Source organism: Microcebus murinus, chromosome 3, assembly GCF_040939455.1.
Source record: "Microcebus murinus isolate Inina chromosome 3, M.murinus_Inina_mat1.0, whole genome shotgun sequence".
In the NCBI taxonomy this organism is placed as follows: domain Eukaryota; kingdom Metazoa; phylum Chordata; class Mammalia; order Primates; family Cheirogaleidae; genus Microcebus; species Microcebus murinus.
The window spans coordinates 8,735,691-8,754,843 of record NC_134106.1 but is presented as its reverse complement, the minus strand read 5'-3'; the positions used below and the strand labels follow the sequence as shown (position 1 = coordinate 8,754,843).

The 19,153-nt window shown below is 53.5% G+C and overlaps 2 protein-coding genes across 3 annotated transcripts in view; one reads left to right on the top strand and one right to left on the bottom strand.

The window, feature by feature from the left end:
- The window catches only part of LPIN1 (lipin 1), a 123,546-nt gene extending 120,375 nt beyond the window's left edge, over positions 1-3,171 (bottom strand). For both annotated transcript variants that reach the window (XM_076000555.1, XM_076000557.1), the window contains exon 1: positions 3,072-3,171. In XM_076000555.1, the coding sequence (XP_075856670.1) occupies positions 3,072-3,152 (81 nt within the window). In that variant the 5' untranslated portion in view covers positions 3,153-3,171. The remainder of the gene's footprint in view (positions 1-3,071) is intronic.
- A 3,802-nt stretch (positions 3,172-6,973) lies between these two features.
- Positions 6,974-17,480, top strand: NTSR2 (neurotensin receptor 2). Its single transcript, XM_012781061.3, is given in 5 exon segments — positions 6,974-7,631; positions 13,902-14,175; positions 15,901-15,991; positions 16,944-17,097; positions 17,099-17,480. Coding segments are annotated over 5 exon segments (1,365 nt in total). The 5' UTR covers positions 6,974-7,016; the 3' UTR covers positions 17,330-17,480.
- The last annotated feature ends 1,673 nt before the right edge of the window (positions 17,481-19,153 follow it).

The window sequence follows — 19,153 nt, the reverse complement described above, 5'->3', positions numbered from 1 at the left end:
GCGCGAGTAGTGTGTTATTAGCTGTCATGAGCCTCATTTTACAGATGGGAAAACTAAGGCTTCTGCAGCCCAAACCTTGTCGGGGGCACAGCTGGAGTGTGAGCCCAGGCCACTTGTCCTCTGTGCTGTGGCCTTCAGTCTGCGTCCTCTGCCCATGGGTGCTTGCTGTCTTTCACAGGCCGGTGCCCGACCAAGACGAATGTCACCGTGCACACTCCAGCTAAGGAGAAATGAGCACCCAGAGGGCCTAAGAGATGAGACGTGCAGACTCAGCCTGGGGAACGCCCTGTACTCTCCTCCCGCAGCCTGGAGGCGCCACCCCTTTGCTCTGTTGAAATCCTATTCCTCCTTCAAGACCGGCTCAAATGCCAGCTTCTCTGAAACTGGCCCTGCCGGGCAGAATCGCTCCTGATCTGGGCCCCATGAACTTTGAACTTTGCAGCTGACCAGCCGGCTGCACCCCACTCACTCACATTCAGCCTTGACCTCCTGCGGGGTAGGGGGGCGTCTTACCCACCTCCCCACCCCCACAGGGTTCTGCACACACTCAGGCCCACAAATGCTTGTGGTCCAGAGACCAAGCCCAGAGTCCCTGGGAATGGCTGTGGCCAAGCCCACAGGTGGACAGAGCCAAATTAGCAGGTGCCTCCAAGGGCTCACAGGGCCTCCAGATGCCCTTTCCCAGCCCCAGAAACGAAAACAGCCCTGTGGCAGCTGAGCTACTTTTACCCTTCCCAGAAGCCAGCCAGCCCTGCCTGGGCTCCCAGCCAAGGCAGCTGCAGCTCCCACCTCTCCCACCCTGCCTGGCCAGCTCCCTGCCGCTTCCCCCAGCTCCCCTGCGCCACCTTGGCCCACTGGGGCTCCTGCCTTATTTGCGCCCCGTTCCTCTGCGTTGCTGCAGCCCTGACTCTGGGCCTGGCCCTCCCCTGTGCTCCAAGGGCTGGTCGCAGATGCAGCCCCCTCCCAGCAGCAGAAGGAGGCCAGCCCAAGGACCCCAGACCCAGCTCCTTGCCGGCGCCAGCTTTGCAGCTCCAGCAGAAGCAGGCCAGACTCCCGGAGCCCCCTCACCCTAGTGTGCTATGGAGGCCTGTCCCCCAGCCCCCAGGGCAGAAGGTCACAGGCCCCACACAGAGGTGGCAGTGGGGGCGGGGAGTGCATCCAGGCCACAGTGGCACAGCAAGGGGCATCCCCTCAGTTGACAAGCAATTATCACACACATGGGAGAGGACGTGGGGGGTGGGTTGGAAGAGTTATGGAACAAAAGGGGACAAGAGGTGGCTTCGAAAACCTTTCTGCAGCTTAACTATAAGGAGCCTGTAGGGAGTGAAGTGCAGCCTCTGTTTACAACGTTCCCAGGTTCTTATTTTATTGACACTTCCTATGTGTGCTAGATATTCTGTCGTGAACATGTTTTTATAATCAGGAAAAACAACTAATATTCAGGAAATATAAGCAGAAAACTGACACAGTGTTAGATCAGAGCTTCCACAGGCCACAGCGTTGGCAGGGATGCCCAGGAGGAGAGAACGAGGGCCGTGCAGGGTCCCGGGACACCTGCGTTCCTGTCCCCGTCTTCCACCAACCCGCAGAGCTGCTGTGCGCAAGTCCCAACTTCATAGCCTCAGTTTTCCCAGCTGTCAAATGGGAGTAGCAGTGTCAGTGCTACCCACCTGCCTGGGTTGTACGGGAGATACCGTGATAACGAGACTCTCGTTCAGGGCCGTCGAGAGTGTCAGCCCCATGGGGCACGTGGGAGAGGCTTATAGGAGCCCGGCCTGCCCACGTGGGAGAAGGGAGTGCAGCTCTCGCCGGCACGGGCAACGCTGTAAGAGATGCTCCAGGGATGGAAACAAGACAACGGCATTTGAATCCCCGACTAACCACAGAAACCGCCTATACAATCACAGTGTGGGTGTCACTCATCTGCACAGTGCTCCCGAGGGGAGGTCCTGCTCCAGTCCCGGCATGCAGAGAAAGGCCGTGGACCAGCCTAAGGCAGCTCTCGCGAGCGTGCAGTCTATTCGGGAAATACCCAAAGGGCCAGGTGGCAAATGGGGCAGGGAAAGGAGCAGGCTCCACGGCCCCTTCCTTCCCCAGCACCCCCCACTGCACCGCAGCCTGGGCACCCCCAGCAGCCCCCAGCAAGGCCTCTTATCCCTGCTGGGAAGGCACTGCCCTGGGGCTGCAGCTGCCCAGAGTGGCAACGGGCGTTTGGGGACCAGCAGAGGGAGGTCCGCCTGCCTGGCGCTGGCCACACCCTCGCTCTATGTCCCCAGGAGGCAGAAATCCCTCAGCGCTCCCTGTCCCCAAGCATGCTGAACCCTCCCTCCTGTGCCAGCCCAGCCTCTGCAGCTAAGGACCAGAGCAGAGTGCCACCAGGTGTCCCCAACGTGCCATTTGGGGCGGTGGCTTGCCACCGTGTCCTCACTGCAGCCCAACCCCTGGCCTTCGGAAGAAACTGCAAGGCCCTGAATTCTAGCCCAGGCCTTACGCTCTGTGCTCACCCTCCACTCCTGCCTGGGGGTTTTCAGTGAAAATGACCACCTTTAAACAACTCCCCCCACCTCCCTGCAGAAAAAAAAGCCCTGGCGTCTAGGCTGAGATCTAAAATAGGCGGTAGGGACAGCCACTGTCCAGGAGCCCCACAGCACACACAGCGCGTCCCTGAGACAGGGCTGGCCGGGTCACTGAGTCGGGGCAAGGCCTGCAACACAAACACGAAAAGCCACAGGGTTCCAGTGCGGTGCTGATGGGCTGGAAACCCTCAGCACACCCTGGGGCCCTGTCTGAGAATCAAGGCGATCACTATTCATTTGCCATCCAAGACAAAGAAAGAAGCCTTTAGCTCTTGAATAAGTCCTAAATCCTCCTATATAAACTCAGCCTCGGAATGGCAGCTGCTGAGGAGGAAGCCAGGCCCATCCCTCGTCTGGGGACATGTGGATGCACGGACCGCCCCCAACGAGCCCCTGTGGGCACAGGTGACCCCCGTCCCGTCAGCACCAGGCACCTGGGAATGGGAGGTGGGAGAGCAGGGCCGTGTGTGCAGATGGCCACCTGGCGGCCCTTACCCACGACCACGCCGAGTCCGGGGAGGTCTTGCCCTCTGAGGACTCCCAGCTGGAGCTGCAGACGGGGTCCTGCTCCTCCATGGCCCAGCGTGGGGTGCTGGCTGCCTCCTCACCCGGCGTTGGGAGACAAATGTCCCTGGGGCGACACCAGCTCAGGAGCTGGGAGGCTGGGCCAGGCGACACCGGAGCCCAGGGCAGGCGGTGCTTCCCTTTCCACTGTCCGGGAGCCCGGGCCAAGTCACAAGGCTCAGCAGAAGAGTGGAGTGTTGAATTGCAAATCCTTGCCCACCTGGGGTCGGCTGACAGGCAGCACCGGGAGAGCAGCACCGGTATGCAGAGATTCCAGAAGACGCCGCTGGCTTCTGTCAACTTGGAAGGGGACCCCAGGGGTGGGCCCTGTGCTCGTCATGTTCACCATGTCCCCACTCCAGCTCTCTGAGGCAGGGGGACGTCCCCATGGTCTCCCTGGGGAACTGATGGAGGAAGTGTGGAGGCAAAGTCCACCTCGAGGGCTGAGGGCTGGGCCTGGTGCTTTCTAGATAATAGCCCCTCCACTTTGTACTCTGAAAGCCCTGGGGAGTCCCTCTCTGTCCCCTGCAGGGGGCCTGGGTGGGGAAGGGCCCAGGGTCACATGAGTGGCACTCAGCCCCGCCTGCCATTGCGACAGCACTCAGGGGTGAACACTCCCCACGTGCCAGGCCCCGCGCTGAGCACTGAAGGAGCAGAGCACACAGTCTTCGCAGCAGCCCTGTAAGGCTGTGGACAGAAACAGAAGATTCAAGAACTGACCATGTCTCCAAAGCCCAGAAGTGGCAAAGCAGGGCCAGGGTGACCACAGGGACAATGCTCTCGGTCTAATTCCAGCCCCTGCCATCTCGGAGTCTGTCCAGAGCAGGGCAGGGAGGGCTCAGGGGGCTGTGCTGGGGAAGCGAGCATGCAGTACTAGGGTGGTTTGCAGGGAGGCCGGGCAGCAGGTGCACCTTGAGAGTGGGCACCAGGCCACCATCTGCTTTGACAGCCACCGAGGGAGAGGACTCTGTGCCTGGAGCACGGCAGGCTGAGGGAAGGGACTTGCAGAGAGCGCCATGTGAGCACAGTTTGGGGTGAAGACGAGGCCGTGAAGGGGGAAGGCTCTGCGGGAGGCTTCCTGACTCAACCTCTCCCTACCACCACGAAGCACAGTCTCTAGTTCCTTCCTTCTCCCAGAGGGCCTTCCCTGAGTTCACTGGGGCTCCTCTTCCTCATTCCCTCCAGAGGGGCCCTGTTGAGATCTATCTGGGCTTGATGCGGGAACAAAATGAGAACATGCACGAAAGGTACCTGGCTTCTCCCGTCTCATGCAACAGGTGGCCTGCAACTGCTTCATTCGACAGCTCAGAGGATGCACCTGCTAAGGGCGTGGTGGGCTCAATCCCAGGCCTCTGCCATCCCAGGTCCCTGTGCCATGACCCTGGCCACCTGGACACGGATGCCCCTGGCCTGCTCTTCCCCAGGAGAGCTCAGGGAGTGGTGGTGAGGAACCACCGGCAATAGCTCCCATACTCCGATGCCCCGAAACGTCCTTAAGTGTAAGGGCGAAAATAACAACGCTTTGGGACACTTCTAGCGAGCTGGGTCACCAGCACTCTTACTATTTTTAATTCATCCTGTCAAGATATTTTAAGAACCTCATGACCCATGAGTGATAAGATTATGAGGAATTATACCTGGCCATGTTTAGCATTTGGCCAGAAATCTGATGGAAGCATACCACGCGCACAGGTGACAGTCGCTCTGATCGGAAGCACAGCGGGAGGCAGCACATCGATTAGACGGCGACAGGGGGCCTGCAGACAGCTGCACCTTGGCCCTGGGCCTCGGGGCTCTGGGCTGGGAGGAGTTATAACATTTCACACCCTTGCTGGCAGCAGGTGTTGGAGCAGGCGGTCACAGTGGCATGTGTCCCACTGCTATGTCAGGCTGCTGAGAGTGGCACTGCCTGGATGGTGAGCAAAGAAGTGGGTAAGTGACCATTGAAGGGGACCTGAGCCTGCTCCAGGGCCCCCCGGAAGGTCCGCATAGTGGTTGAATCCCACAGTCTGGACCAGACAGCCCTGGGCTCCTGGACTGACCCTGCCCATTGGACGCCGTTGTGACTCAGGGCAACCCACCCAAACTCTGGGAACCTTTGTTTCTTTGCCTGGGAAAGTCCAGGGAAAAAATAGACTCTCTCCCTCAGAAGGCCGTTGTGGGGATGCCTGAGGCCCTGCATGAAAGTCCTCGACGTCTCCGGTGAGTGGTGACAGCTGAGAACCCTCACAGGCCCTTCTCAAGGAGGCGCAGAGAGCACCGGCTCGCAGAGGAGGAAGCGGAGCCCGTTTCCTGCCCGACCGCCGTGGGCTGCCCGCCCTCCAACCTTTCCCGCCGCAGAGCTCCGCGTCCTCCGTCCCCTCTGGTGCCCATAGCCAGGACCACGCTGAATTTCCCCTGAGCCGCTTCCCTGGGAGCCCCCTGGCTGTCAGGAATCCACAGGACACCGTGGGACACCTGGCAGCAGGCGGGTCTGGGAGTCACCCATGAACCCCCAAGAGCTCTTTGTGTTTTCCTGTTTTTCAAAGCTTAGCTCTTGCGGTGACTCCTTCCTGGAGCTCGTCTCTCCTGCTTTCTTCCTTTTCAAACTGTCCACTTCCAAGGCCCAGGTCAAACCCCCTCCTCCAGGAGGCCTTCCCTGATCTCTCAACCCCATAATGACTTTGCTTTCCTTTGGCCTTTGAGGGAAAGGGTGAGATTTGGGATTGACATTTCTGAGTTCCTTCTGTGTGCTGAGTGCTTTCTTACATTGTTGGATTCAATTTGCTAACATTTTGTTGAGGATTTTTTGCACCTATGTTCATAAGAGATATTGATGCATAGTTTTCTTTCCTTGTAATGTCTTTTTCTGATTATGGTAGTAGGGTAATGCTAGCCTCATAGAATAAGTTAGGAATTATTCCCTCTGCTTCTAGCTTCTGAAAAGAGATTGTAGAGAATTGATATAATGTCTTCCTTAAATGTTCGGTAGAATTCATCAGTGAACCCTTCTGGGCCTGGTGCTTTCTGTTCAGGGAGGTTATTAATTATTGAGACCTGTCCCTTCTTCTGACTGCAAGCTCAGAGTCCTCTCTGCTATACCAGCCTAAGCCTTGGGAGACTAAGTACTTGCAGAATTCGTCCAGAGAGAAGCAGAAATCTTGCCTTTTCCCAGGTCCTATAGGCCTTATTGAACTATATGAAACCCATTAAAAAGTTAAAAATGTATTGGTACTGTTTATTTGCTTCAAAAAGTATGTGTTTAATATTCATCCCTATGGGATCCTTAAACTTAAGGGAAACTGAAATGACATTCTCAAAGGACTGGGAAAGTATGTATCTGTCAGTGACAAAGGAGTTCTTTGAGGCTTTTAGTGCGGCATTGAAACAGCACCTTAGCAAGACCCATAACATTCCAGAACGTTGCAGTGCTGGCAAAGTCTTTCCCAAGTCCCTCTGGGACTGCACACGCAGAAAACAGGCACACACAGGCCCAGGTGCAAGACAAAATCTCCACGTCTATTTGTGCGACAAGTAAAAACTCTCGCACAGATTCACTCATTCAATCTTCACAGAAATTCTGCAACGCAGACAATATTTTCAAGTTGCAAAACTAAGTTCAGAGAGGTTTAAAAGCCTTGCTCAAGGTCACAAAGCTGGTCAGTGGTGGAGTCTGGCCCGCTTTCCACCAGCACGCGCTCCCTGAATGGAACGGAACCAAGAAGTGCGACCCTCGCGAACAGGCTTGCACTGGCAGCCCATGTGGCTCAGAGACACCCTTTGGGGGCGTGTCCTCCCACTTCTGAAGTTTCCCCGGGAGGAGGCGGCGCTGGCTCACCAGGCACCTCGCCCAGTCTCTGGGCAGTGAGAGGGAGGGAGCGCAGCCCGGGCAGCGGCATGGAGACCAGCCGCCCGCGGCCCCCGCCGCCCAGCCCCACCGCGGGGCTGAGCCTGGACGCCCGGCTGGGCGTGGACACGCGCCTCTGGGCCAAGGTGCTGCTCACGGCGCTCTACGCGCTCATCTTCGCGCTGGCCGCGGCGGGCAATGCGCTGTCCGTGCACGTGGTGCTGAAGGCGCGGCCGGGGCACCTGCGCTACCACGTGCTCAGCCTGGCGCTCTCCGCGCTGCTGCTGCTGCTGGTCAGCGTGCCCATGGAGCTCTACAACTTCGTGTGGTTCCACTACCCCTGGGTCTTCGGCGACCTGGGCTGCCGGGGCTACTACTTCGTGCGCGAGCTGTGCGCCTACGCCACGGTGCTCAGCGTGGCCAGCCTGAGCGCAGAGCGCTGCCTGGCCGTGTGCCAGCCCCTGCGCGCCCGCCGCCTGCTGTCGCCGCGCCGCACCCGCCGCCTGCTGGCGCTCGTCTGGGCCGCCTCGCTCGGCCTCGCCCTGCCCATGGCCGTGATCATGGGGCAGAAACACGAGTTGGAGACGCCGGGCGGCGAGCCTGAGCCCGCCTCGCGCGTGTGCACCGTGCTGGTGAGCCGCGCCACGCTGCAGGTCTTCATCCAGGTAAGGGGGGCGGGGGAAGGAGGGAGCCGCCCCGCCCCGGAGCAGACATTTTCAACCCTGACGCTCGCCACCACCCAGGAAGTTGGGTCTCCTTGCCCCTTTTTACAAAAGACTTGGGGAGAGACTTGGCCAAGGCGAAGCATTGAGAGAAGTCGCCATTTGAATTCACAATCAACCAGGAAGTCCGTGCTCCTCCCACTCTTAGGAGAGTGGTGCTCAATTGTTAACGGGTATAAAATTGCCCGGAGAGCCTGTGAAAGTACAGATTTCATGACACCTCCCGCTATGGCTCTGGAGGGGACCTCCCTGGAGGCGGGGCGAGGATGGGGGAGGTGCTCTGGGCTTCTCTCCTGATCTCCTGATCAGTTCTAACTGCGCTTCCTATTACACCCCGCTGCTCCCCCATTCCCCACCCTGCGCCTGATCTCTGGCTTTTATAAAAGCTCTTTCTTCTGCTCTCTCCCCTCCAGCCCTTCTTGTCCCTCTAAGTGCTGCTGTTGTACTCTCACCACCTCCCTAGCACCTTCTCTCAACACCCCAACTCCTGGGGCGCTCTCCCCCTCTCTTCTGAATTCTTTCTGCATGTGACATTTGTATGGCACTCTGTAATGCATTTTCTGAAAGTGATACTCACCTTTCAGAGTGTTTGTCTCTGGTTCTGCATGGTTCTACAAGCCAAGAGCCCTCAGGTCCCTTTGCTCTGGTCACGTAGGACTGAGATCCTGTGTGTCCAGCACTTCGGGGAAAGTGGGAAAGGCGGAGGTGGCCCAGGCCTCTCCAAGCCCCCTTGGCTCTCCAGGAGACCTGACGGACCAAAGCCGGGACCCTTCTCTGCCCAGGAGCTCATGAGAGCGTGTGGAGGATGCCGCGTGAGCACGTCAAGGCGTGGGGGGCTGCGTAGGGGGCTCACATGCCACGTCCCTACATGGGGCTCCCCCTTCTCCTGATTCTAAGCTGCCTTCTGCAGCTGGAAGCCCAGCTGCCTACAGGGTCGCAAGCCCTCTCTGAAGTCCCCTGCTCCCTTTCCCTGAAGGTCCCTCCCTCATTTGTGTCCACCTGTCCACCTGCTGGGCAGGCACAGAGGACCGAAGGGCCACACGGAAGGTTTCCCTCACCGACCTGCTTTTCTCGCATGAGAAATCAGAAGTCCGAGGGCGTCAGCAATGTCTTAACATTTCACGGGCGTTCAGTTGGAGCCACTTTGTTCAACCCAAGTGTTCCTAGATGTGGGAGGGGAGGATTCTCCTCAGGGGTAAACATGGCCAGGCTCCTCCCAGGTCTTGAGCGTGTGGCTTCTCCAGTTGCCCAGGGTCCACTGAAGCCACGGGGTCATCCTCAGAAGTGTGCCTCTGTAGAGCGGCTTTCCAGGAAGCGGGGCCTTCTTTCCACTGAATTTGTCACCTCTCATTTCCTTAAATAACATCCCTTCCACCACTCAGCTCCTCCCTGACAGGCTCAGCCAGAGCCCCCTGGCTCCTCGCCCTGAACGGCCACGAGTGACTGTCTGCAGTGGCTTCCCCGGGGGCATGGGGGTCATGACGGGCACCAAGGAACCCCGAGGATGTGGGGGATCGAGGGCTGGGCCAGGCTTGGAGGGGAGGGGACAAGGGGGCCAAATGCCTGATAAAGGTTTATTTATTAGTTTATCTCTTTTTTTTTTTTTTTTTTTTTGAGACAGAGTCTCACTTTGTTGCCCAGGCTAGAGTGAGTGCCGTGGCATCAGCCTAGCTCACAGCAACCTCAAACTCCTGGGCTCAAGCAATCCTCCTGTCTCAGCCTCCCGAGTAGCTGGGACTACAGGCATGCGCCACCATGCCCGGCTAATTTTTTTTTGTATATATTTTTAGTTGGTCAATTAATTTATTTCTATTTTTTTAGTAGAGACGGGGTCTCGCTCAGGCTTTTTTTGAACTCCTGACCTTGAGCAATCCGCCCGCCTCGGCCTCCCAAAGTGCTAGGATTACAAGCGTGAGCCACCACGCCCGGCCAAGTTTATCTCTTTTAAAAGGAAATTAGCGTTTGTTTCTGAAACTAAAGAATTTAGCCATTGTAGAGGCTATAAACAGAGGCTGGTGAGGGTTTTAGTCAGAGCTCTTTATGTTGCAAGTGACAGAAACACAACTGGAAGTGGCATCAGCCAAAATGAAGACGAAGTCAGGAATGTTGGGGCTGCCCCTGGGACCCTGGGTCAGATCAGGGTCTCAGGGCTCCCAGGAGTCCCTGCGTCTGCTGTTCATCTTTGACTCAGAAAAGGGTGTCTAGGTGTCTGTGGGTAGGGCTCACACGCACAGGTTTGTCCACAGGGCAAGAGTGTGGCCAGTGGCATCCTCTGTGACAATTAAGTGAGCTCATGTGAAAGTGCTCAGGTGTAGCCTGTCCTCACTAAACGCTCACCTTCTTCTCTTTCCTGCCTTGTTTTTCCACCTGAGAGGACTCCACAGGTCCTCAAATGGTTTCCATTCATTGGACAGCTTCTCTTTAAAGCCACATTGTCACAGCCTCTGAGGCCAAGGAACCAGGTCAGGGGACTGCAGGAAGGCACTCAGGCAGCTGCAGCCTTTGAGATCACATCTATAAAACCAACAGGAAAGGTGATCTCTTCACAATCTTGAGTGTTCAAATGTCCTCTCTTTTCAGAAAGTGTTTCTGTCTCACGCTGATATGGCTTCTGTTCAACCTCTGGCCCTCTAGTGTCAACCTCTAGTGTCACAGAGCTTCTAACCCAAACAAGAAGCCACCTTGGGGGATAGTGAAGCCACTATTATGTCAGATCCTAGATGTGATTGCTGCCTGCATGCTAACTGGGTGTCTCACAGGGACATGGAAGCTGCCAATATTTTAATTATGGGTGAAGATCCTGAGCAAAGAAGAATCTAAGTTGCTGAGATGGGCTATACCCAATATTTTAGTTCACCTTTGAAGCCTTTAGCGGATTTGAATCTAGCTGTTGTAAGATTCTGGTTCTGAGTCCCAGAACTATTTATTGGAGCAAGACATTAACCCAAAGCTGCCGATATATGGGCTATGGGGCACGTATTTGCAGAACTACTAATGTCAGAACCAATATTTATGATCATCAAAACCAGTAATCTCTAGCCCCATTACAACCTAGGCGGAACCTCCAGCTTAATGGGATTTTTGTGCAGCTAGAATAAAGAGGCCTGAACATTCAACGTCAATGAAGGGTTTCAGAAGTGCACATGGCAACTGCAACCTCGGGAAGGACATGGGAGAACGTACAGCTAAACCCAGGGGAAAGCACAGTGCTTGCAGCAGAAGTTGCTCACTGTGGTCCCTCATAAAGACAGTTACGCAGGACTGGCTGGGCAGGATCCCAAATTTTCAGAAGATCCATTTCCTATATCAGACGTTTTTGCAGGTATTCAAATTCCTTACCCAAGTCCTTACCTGATGATAAAGGAGACAAAAGCAAACACACCCTGAAAAAACAACCAGCTGCAGAACAGTAAGCAGACAAATAGAACCGGCCACCGAGGGATCAGGACAGCGGACTGCCACTAAGTCAGGAGGATTGATCCTGCCCTCACATCTCAGCAGTGCAGTCCCGGTGTTGCCTGTCCCATTGCTGGCCCAAGTACATGACATCAAGGCCACAGAGCAGCAGGGGACACTCATCTGCCTCCCAGCGGCCTCCATGCAGCTCTGAGCCTCAGTGGAAGTCAGTGCGTTGCTGCTCAGGCCTGACTCTGCAGCAACCTGCTGGCCCCTGGTGCGGCTGTGACAATGAATCCGACAGCCACATGCCCCAAACGCCTGGGCGCCAAGGCCCACCACTTGTCACAGACTGGAGTAGGGACTTCCAGACTGTACCTATTTTGGAGTTGGGCTTGGGGGAAAACAAAAGTGCCAAGCAGGGTTTGTGTTGTGAATATGCTACCTGCATAGTTTCCTTGACATGGTTTAAGCTGGCCAAAGCAAGGAAGCTGCGAAATGAACCAGGGTGAGCTTTTGATGTTACATGTCACGAATTCTTTTAATTCTTTCGGTGTAGCAGTGTTATTGGACAAATAGTACAGACAATAATGTTTCACTCGAAACAAAATATTTGTTAACACAACAAAATAACCAGACTCAAATTAGGATTATTTCCATCCTAATTTCTTCTTAATGCCATAGCGAGTTGATTCGTTGTTCACATTAATCAGTATTTTTTGTCCAAAAAATTGCTAATAGTTTTTGAAAGTACAAAAATCTGCGTAGTGTTCCCACAAAGATGTCAAAACTCCCAAAGGTTAATTACTAACTTATGAATATGTTTTTACTTTCCACCTTTGTCTTGACTGGTATTAAAGCTACAATTTGATAGTAATTAAGTGTGTTGTCATTTTATAAACCTGCTTGGTTCCTCAACAGACTGAAATGATTGTCATGTGCAGTGTGTTAAACGTCTTTCCCTTGGCGTTGCTGATTTGTGAGCATGCGTGAGCTGAAAAAGCATGAATGATAACTCCTGAAAAACATATAGCGCCCAACTCAGATATTTTATACTGATTTTAAAGTGACATTAAAATATTGTTCAGTTTTTTTTAAATGTTTACAAAGGGAAAGGAGTAAGAGAGCCTTAGAACTGATGAAGAAAAACCCTATAACACACATATTTTGAATTTTTAATATTAAACATTTAGTCCAGATACAGTGGCTCATGCCTGTAACCTCAGTAATTTGGGAGGTGAAGCCCGAGGTGGGAGGATCATTTGAGCCCAGGAGTTCGAGACCAGCCTGGGCAACATAGTGAGACCACATCTCCACAAAAAATAAAAAAATTATCCAGGTTTGGTGGCACACACCTACAGTCCCAGCTGCTCGGGAGGCTGAGACGGGAAGATGGCTTGAGCCCAGGAGTTCAAGGTTGCAGTGAGCTATGACTGCACCACTGCACTCCAGCCTGGGTGACAGAGTAAAGACCTGTCTCATAAATAAATAAGATAAATTAACATTTAAAACACAGGGTATTATATAATAAACTCATTTTTCCTAAGTCAAATAGTATCAAATCATAATAATACAAGGCTAAGCAGCACCCCCCCCCACCTCTCCATACTCTGATTCATATTCTCTGGTGGGGAGCAAAGCCACCCACCCTTACACTCTCTGCTCTTTGCCTGCATGTTCCTAAAGAACACGCTTGCTCTAGTTCCCAGTTTTAAATTTTATCCACTGTCTTCTACCTGCCGAAAATGAGCACTTCCCTCTATTCCTACTCCTGCCCCCCCCATCCTTCAGGTTCAATCATTTCACTGTGTTTGGTTAAATTTATGTTCAGTCTTTACATAATTGTGACTACGTAAACATTCTTCACGGATGAGCCATGTCGTATATTTTCATTGTATTTTTTTTCCAATACAACTTCTGTTTGTTTTCCTTGCAGTTAATAATGCATAGTCTTTCATTTGCTGAGTTTTCTATTACCTACTCCTAATTCATTTTCCACTTCTCCACCAGAAGTGTAAATACTGTCGCCATATGTTCAGACCTACCAGTTTCATCCTTTCTTTTCCATTCCTCCTGAGAGCCCTCCGGCCTCCTGATGCAATCCTACTGGTTGCTCTCCGTGCACAAGGGGACCCCTGGAAACTCTCCCATCTGCGCGGGGGGCCCCCTAAAAATCCCCGCCATCGCTCCTGGCTCCTCTGTTGGGTACCCTATTTTTGAACCCTAGGTGTTCTTCTTTATTGGTTTATAACCTTATTTTGATGGAACATTATGTTCTTGTAACCTCTTGAGACCCGAGAAAAAGTCCACAGAAGGTAAAAAGTTTGAGAATTTGCATGTCAGAAATTGTTTCTGAAATTTATTTCTATGTGACCTGTTTTATGTCCTCGGAAGCTGTCAGGATCGTCTCTTTATCCCCAGGGTGCTAAATATAAGAAGGAGACATGATGTGAATCCATTTCCAGCCATTGTCCCGGGCGCCCGGGCAGCCTTTCAGTCCAGAAGCTCAGCTCCCTCCATTTTGGGAAAACCTTCCTGGATGCGTTTTGTTTTTTCATATTTCCTCCCCTCTGTTTTCTCTTTTTCTTTCTGGAACCCCTGCTATTTAGATGATGAGTGTCCTAAACTAATCCCAAATTTTCTTCTCTCTCCCATTTTCTTTGCTCGCTTCCCACTTTCTGAGACTTTTCTCTCCCTTACCTTCCAGCCCTTCTGTCGCTCCCTCGGCTGGTGCACGTTCCGGGCCTGGGGCACAGCCTATGACCGGAGTCACAGGCCCCCGGAGCCGCCCCTCAGCCCTGGGAATTACCTCCACAGGTGAATGTGCTGGTGTCCTTCGTGCTCCCCTTGGCACTCACCACCTTCCTGAACGGGGTCACGGTGAGCCACCTGCTGGCCCTCTGCTCCCAGGGGCCGTCCACCTCTGCCCCCGGCAGCTCTGCCCCCAGCCGCCTGGAGCTGCTGAGTGAGGAGGGTCTCCTTGGCCTCATCGCGTGGAGGAAGACCCTCTCCCCGAGAGGCCTGGCCGGCCTGGGGAGACATAAGGACGCGAGTCGGATCCGCAGCCTCCAGCGCAGCGTCCAGGTTCTCAGTTAAGTCCTCTGTGACCTGGCCCCGAGAGGAAGGAGCCCGTTGCAGGGCCACCTCCGCTAATCCCTAGCCAGTCCCCACCTCTCTCTAGGCTTCCTGCATCCTATGCCCCGGGGGGAACTGTATAGTCCACAGGCTTCTTGTAGGGCGTGCTGGGCTAACTGCAGGAAGGAATGGGAGTTCTGCACCTGAAACCCCTGAGCTGGCCCAGGAAGCCACACAGACGGGCACGCGGACACCTGGCCACTCTTCAATAGGCCCAGCCCTGTGGATGAACACAAGGAGAAATTATAGTTAAGAACTGCAGTTGAAGGCCGGGCGCGGTGGCTCACGCCTGTAATCCTAGCTCTCTGGGAGGCCGAGGCCGGCGGATTGCTCGAGGTCAGGAGTTCGAGCAAGAGCGAGACCCCGTCTCTACTATAAAATAGAAAGAAATTAATTGGCCAACTAATATATATACAAAAAATTAGCCGGGCATGGTGGCGCATGCCTGTAGTCCCAGCTACTCGGGAGGCTGAGGCAGGAGGATTGCTTGAGCCAGGAGTCTGAGGTTGCTGTGAGCTAGACTGATGCCATGGCACTCACTCTAGCCTGGGCAACAAAGCGAGACTCTGTCTCAAAAAAAAAAAAAAAAAAAAAGAACTGCAGTTGGGAATTGTGGGCTCTCAGACTGGCTGGGTCTCCAAATCCAGTTCCCTTCTAACTCTCCACTTCCCCTACTATAATATGGCTACGTTTGTTTGCTTGCTTGTTTTTGTAAGTATCTGGGAAAATATGGCCTTGCAAGAGAAACAAGAAAACAGAGGTCTCTTCAAGCACCTGCTTTAACCCAGGCACTGAATGAGGTCTGGGAGGATTGGGTACAAGACAGGTCTCTGCTCTCATCACCACCACGGTCCTGTGCACGGACAGAGATGGGTAATGCACTGTGGAAGTAACACAAAGTCAGCACATGAAGGTGTGGGGCTTCCTTTTATAGACAATGGGTGGTCATTCCAAGAGTCAGTGTCCAGGAGTGACAGGGGAGATTTGCTTTTGAGATCTGTTGCACTCATGAGCTCTTTGGAGAACGGGCTAAATGGTGCTCCTCAAGCTGATGTAAGAATGGTCTGGAGAGTTGTAAACAGACTGCAGGGCCCCATACTGTGCACTTCTCCCAGGCTCCTGCTGCCACAGGGGCCATGCTGGGCTAGACAGTGGGTTTGCCGGTTGGGCAGAGTGGGAGCAGGAGGGTGGAAGATTGGGAGCCTGCCATCTAGTTGGTAGGAAGGAGGTAAGAGCCTCTTGCCTCTTAGGGCAGTAGCGGTGGGGACAGGGAAGGAATGGGGAGGAGAGATGCTAAGGAGGAGCTCTTTCATAGAGTGGATGCAGGGGGAACAGAGGCTTCCTAAGGCAGGAAAAACACAAGTTCTGCTGCATATGTGGCTAGACAACCAGGTGGCAATATCTAGCCCTGAGTTGGGAGTATATTCTAAGGGCCAGGAGGAGGGTCTAGAAGCATGCCATGTCCAGCTCATGGCCAAAGTGGACAGTCACTTGCAAGGTTTGAGAACAGATTCAGATAGGGATATATCAAATAACTTTCGAGTTCCCTTCCAACCCTTTGACTCCAGGAACAAGTTAGAGGGGAATGTGTTGTCACCTTGGCATCTTTCTCCCCGGGAGACGGCATACCTGAGAATGTGTTTGATTTCTGTCACTGTCTCTCTCTTCGATTGTTCTGCAGGGGCCATCGTGGCTGTGTACGTCATCTGCTGGCTGCCGTACCATGCCCGCAGGCTCATGTACTGCTACGTCCCAGATGACAAGTGGACTGAGTGAGTGTGGCGGAAGGGCTCTAGCACACAGGGAGGGCCCTGGGCTGGGCCTGGGGTCTCCATGGCTCTCCAGGGGGACCCTCAGCTGCTGGCTCCTGGGGAACTCTGGCCTGCATTCCAGCCACCCTGCCCCATCTGTGCCCTCTCAACATTTCCCAGCTGGGTATGGAGAACAAGGCATTATCTAGAAGCCTCTCTGAGCTGGCTGGGCCCTGTGGGTGGTGGTCAGGACTGCAGGCTGGGAAGAAGCCGACAGGCTAGGAAGAGGGGCGCACAGGCCATGTTGTTACAAAGAGAGAGGGCGGAAGGCTCAGAGCTGGATTCCTGAGCTAACACAAAGGCCCCTTAGACAGAGACCAGCACGTGTACCCCATGTTGTGACAGGGTGGGAGCAGAGACGAGAATTCATTGTCTGCCTTTTGGACATCACTGTGCCCCTGATCACAGTGAGGGTCACACATCCAGGAGAATAGAGAGCCCACGTGGACCCCTGCTTCTCGGGAGCTGCCAGCAGCCCCTACACACACACACACACACACACACACACACACACACACACACACACACACACACACGTGTGCAGCACGAGCCACCAGGCCCATGTTCCCCATCTCAGAGATCTCTGTGATGGGGAGCACGGCTTCCCAGCAAGACTTGGAGCTCCGCGTGTAGCCACGTCTCCTTGACCACACCTGGCAGCACAGGGCTCCTGGCGTCGCAGTGGGCTGGACCAGGAGCCACAGCCGGGGATGGCAAGTCACAGAGGCTGGGTGGAGGGCGCAGCCCAGGGCAGCTGGTGGTGATGGAACTCTGTCGAATTCACACTGTGCTTCCTGACAGCAGAAGACAGGCTTCCTCACCTGCCCATTGGAGGAGAGGACCCTCCAGCAGGAAGGGGACACTGTGGGGAAGCGGCAGGTCCTCTAACCTGGCCCTCTGGTTTCCCCTGCAGCACACTCTATGATTTCTATCACTACTTCTACATGGTGACCAACACGCTCTTCTACGTTAGCTCGGCTCTGACACCTGTCCTCTACAACACCACGTCCTCCTCCTTCAGAACACTCTTCCTGGAGGCCCTGGGATCCCTGTGTCGCCGGCACCGCTCCGTGGAGCCGTTACCCTCGGAAGCTGCAGAGTCCCGCCCTAACAGCTTCAGGCTCGAGGGAGCCCCCAGAACCCCTGACCTGGGTGAAATACAAGAATGAGGGAGCACACAGAATGACCTCCTGCTCAGTCACCCGGCAGACCAGACAAGCAACATTATCACTAATCACTCAAGCCCTGCGGTCAGGAGGACTTCCGTCTGCCCCAGCCCTGCGCCTGCTCGCCTGTTAGCTGCAGGCAAGTCACATGACCCCTCCTGGCCTCAGTTTCCTTCATCTGTATAGTGGAGATAAAGAACAGTGCCCATCTCTTAGTGCTGCCTGAGATTAACGTGCTTAGCACAGTGCCTGGTGCATAATAAATGCTCAATAACTTTTGCTGGTATTATTTTCATTGTCATTATTGCATGATTATAATTGCTGTTTTCCTGCTGTCCTGGAAGTCTACCACATTCTTCCGTAGTTTCACGCCCACCCATCCTATGGATTGCCTCTAATGACTCAGATGTCCTACACATTTCCTCAAATGACAAATCCACTGCCCCAGAAGCTGGCCAAATTGTCACATCACATGAGCTGTAGTAGATTCTCTGGTCTCTCCCAGTAAGAGGGCAGCTGTCCACACCGACAGTAGCTGCTGCAGGCTCAGAAACCAGTGGGCCACCAGCTCCCCCGCCACCTCTGTCTTGGCCTGCATGACGCGAGTGCCAGTGGAGTCCCACGAGCCAGAGCACGGAGCGATGCCCCTGAGAGGTCTGGGTGCCTGAGCCAGCTGGTATGGCCCTGGGCTTCAGCGCTTGGGAGCAGGCGACCCTTGGGCAGCTCAGTCTCCCCAGGTCTGTTTCTTCATCTAAAAACTGGTGGGGGCAAAAAGCTATTAAGTCATTTAAAAAAAAATAATTCTGGTCAGCAAAAATGGACCTGAATTTGAAGCAACTTATAATATGTATCTCTCTTCATGTAAAGGTCCATTTGTATATGGTATAGAAATGCTAATGTGCTTGGTTATGAGGATTCTCTCAAAACCCTGCCAAGGGTTACCTACTATGTGCTATATGTCCCATGTCATTCTTCTAAAATATGGAAAACCCTGAGTTGAAAAACACAACTAGTCCTAAGGGTTTCGGATAAGGGACTGTGGATCTGCTGTAGCTAATAATAAATTTATAATGATTAAATGAAATAAACAGTGTAAAGTTCCTACCACAGTGCTTGGCACATAGTAAATGCTCAATAAATACCAGCTGTCATTATTGTCATCATTACCCTAGACCCAAATGGGGCAAAACCTGATAAAGTATCCCTTACCAGAGCTATAGGAATGAGGCACACCTCTGCTGCATGTTACCAAAGCACAGTGAAAACCGATAGAACCAAAACTTAAAAAAATAGCAGATTGAGAACATGGTAGATAAGCTACTTTATGTATTATCCAAAAATTTCATGCAAATCATCAAGCAAAACAACAGGACCCCAAAGGCCAAAAAAGGCACAAGAGGAAATATGTTTAGCCTCAATAGTTGCTAAAGAAATGACAATTCAAACAATGATGCAACATTTTATGGCTAACACGTCAACAAAAATGTCAATGACAAGAGCAAAGATTGCTGCCAGTAACTGGGTGACATCAATGTGCTCCTGGCTTAGAGGGAGAGGAAACTGAGTAACCTTCTTTGAATGCAAATTGGCAATATATTTTGAAAGCCATAAAATGTTCAGAAACTTAGACCCTGTAATTCAACTTCTAGAATTTTACTTTAAGGCAATTTGCTAAAGAAATAAAGGCCTCCCTGTGCGTGCACAACAGGTTTATTGCAGCGTTCGTCATTCGGACATTTACGAGCAGGCACCGGACCCAGGACATCAATAGCATGCCCTGTCCAGTCCTCACCAGAGCCGCCAACTGTACACACCGTTATCACCATCACCCTTTCACACGTGGGCAGTGGAAGCAAAGAGAAGTTAAGTAAGGCTCTTCTCCTACCGCTTGGTACCTCGGGGATTGGAACCCAGGCATGGGACTTGGGAGCCGGGTGCTGAGTATTTGAATAATGCC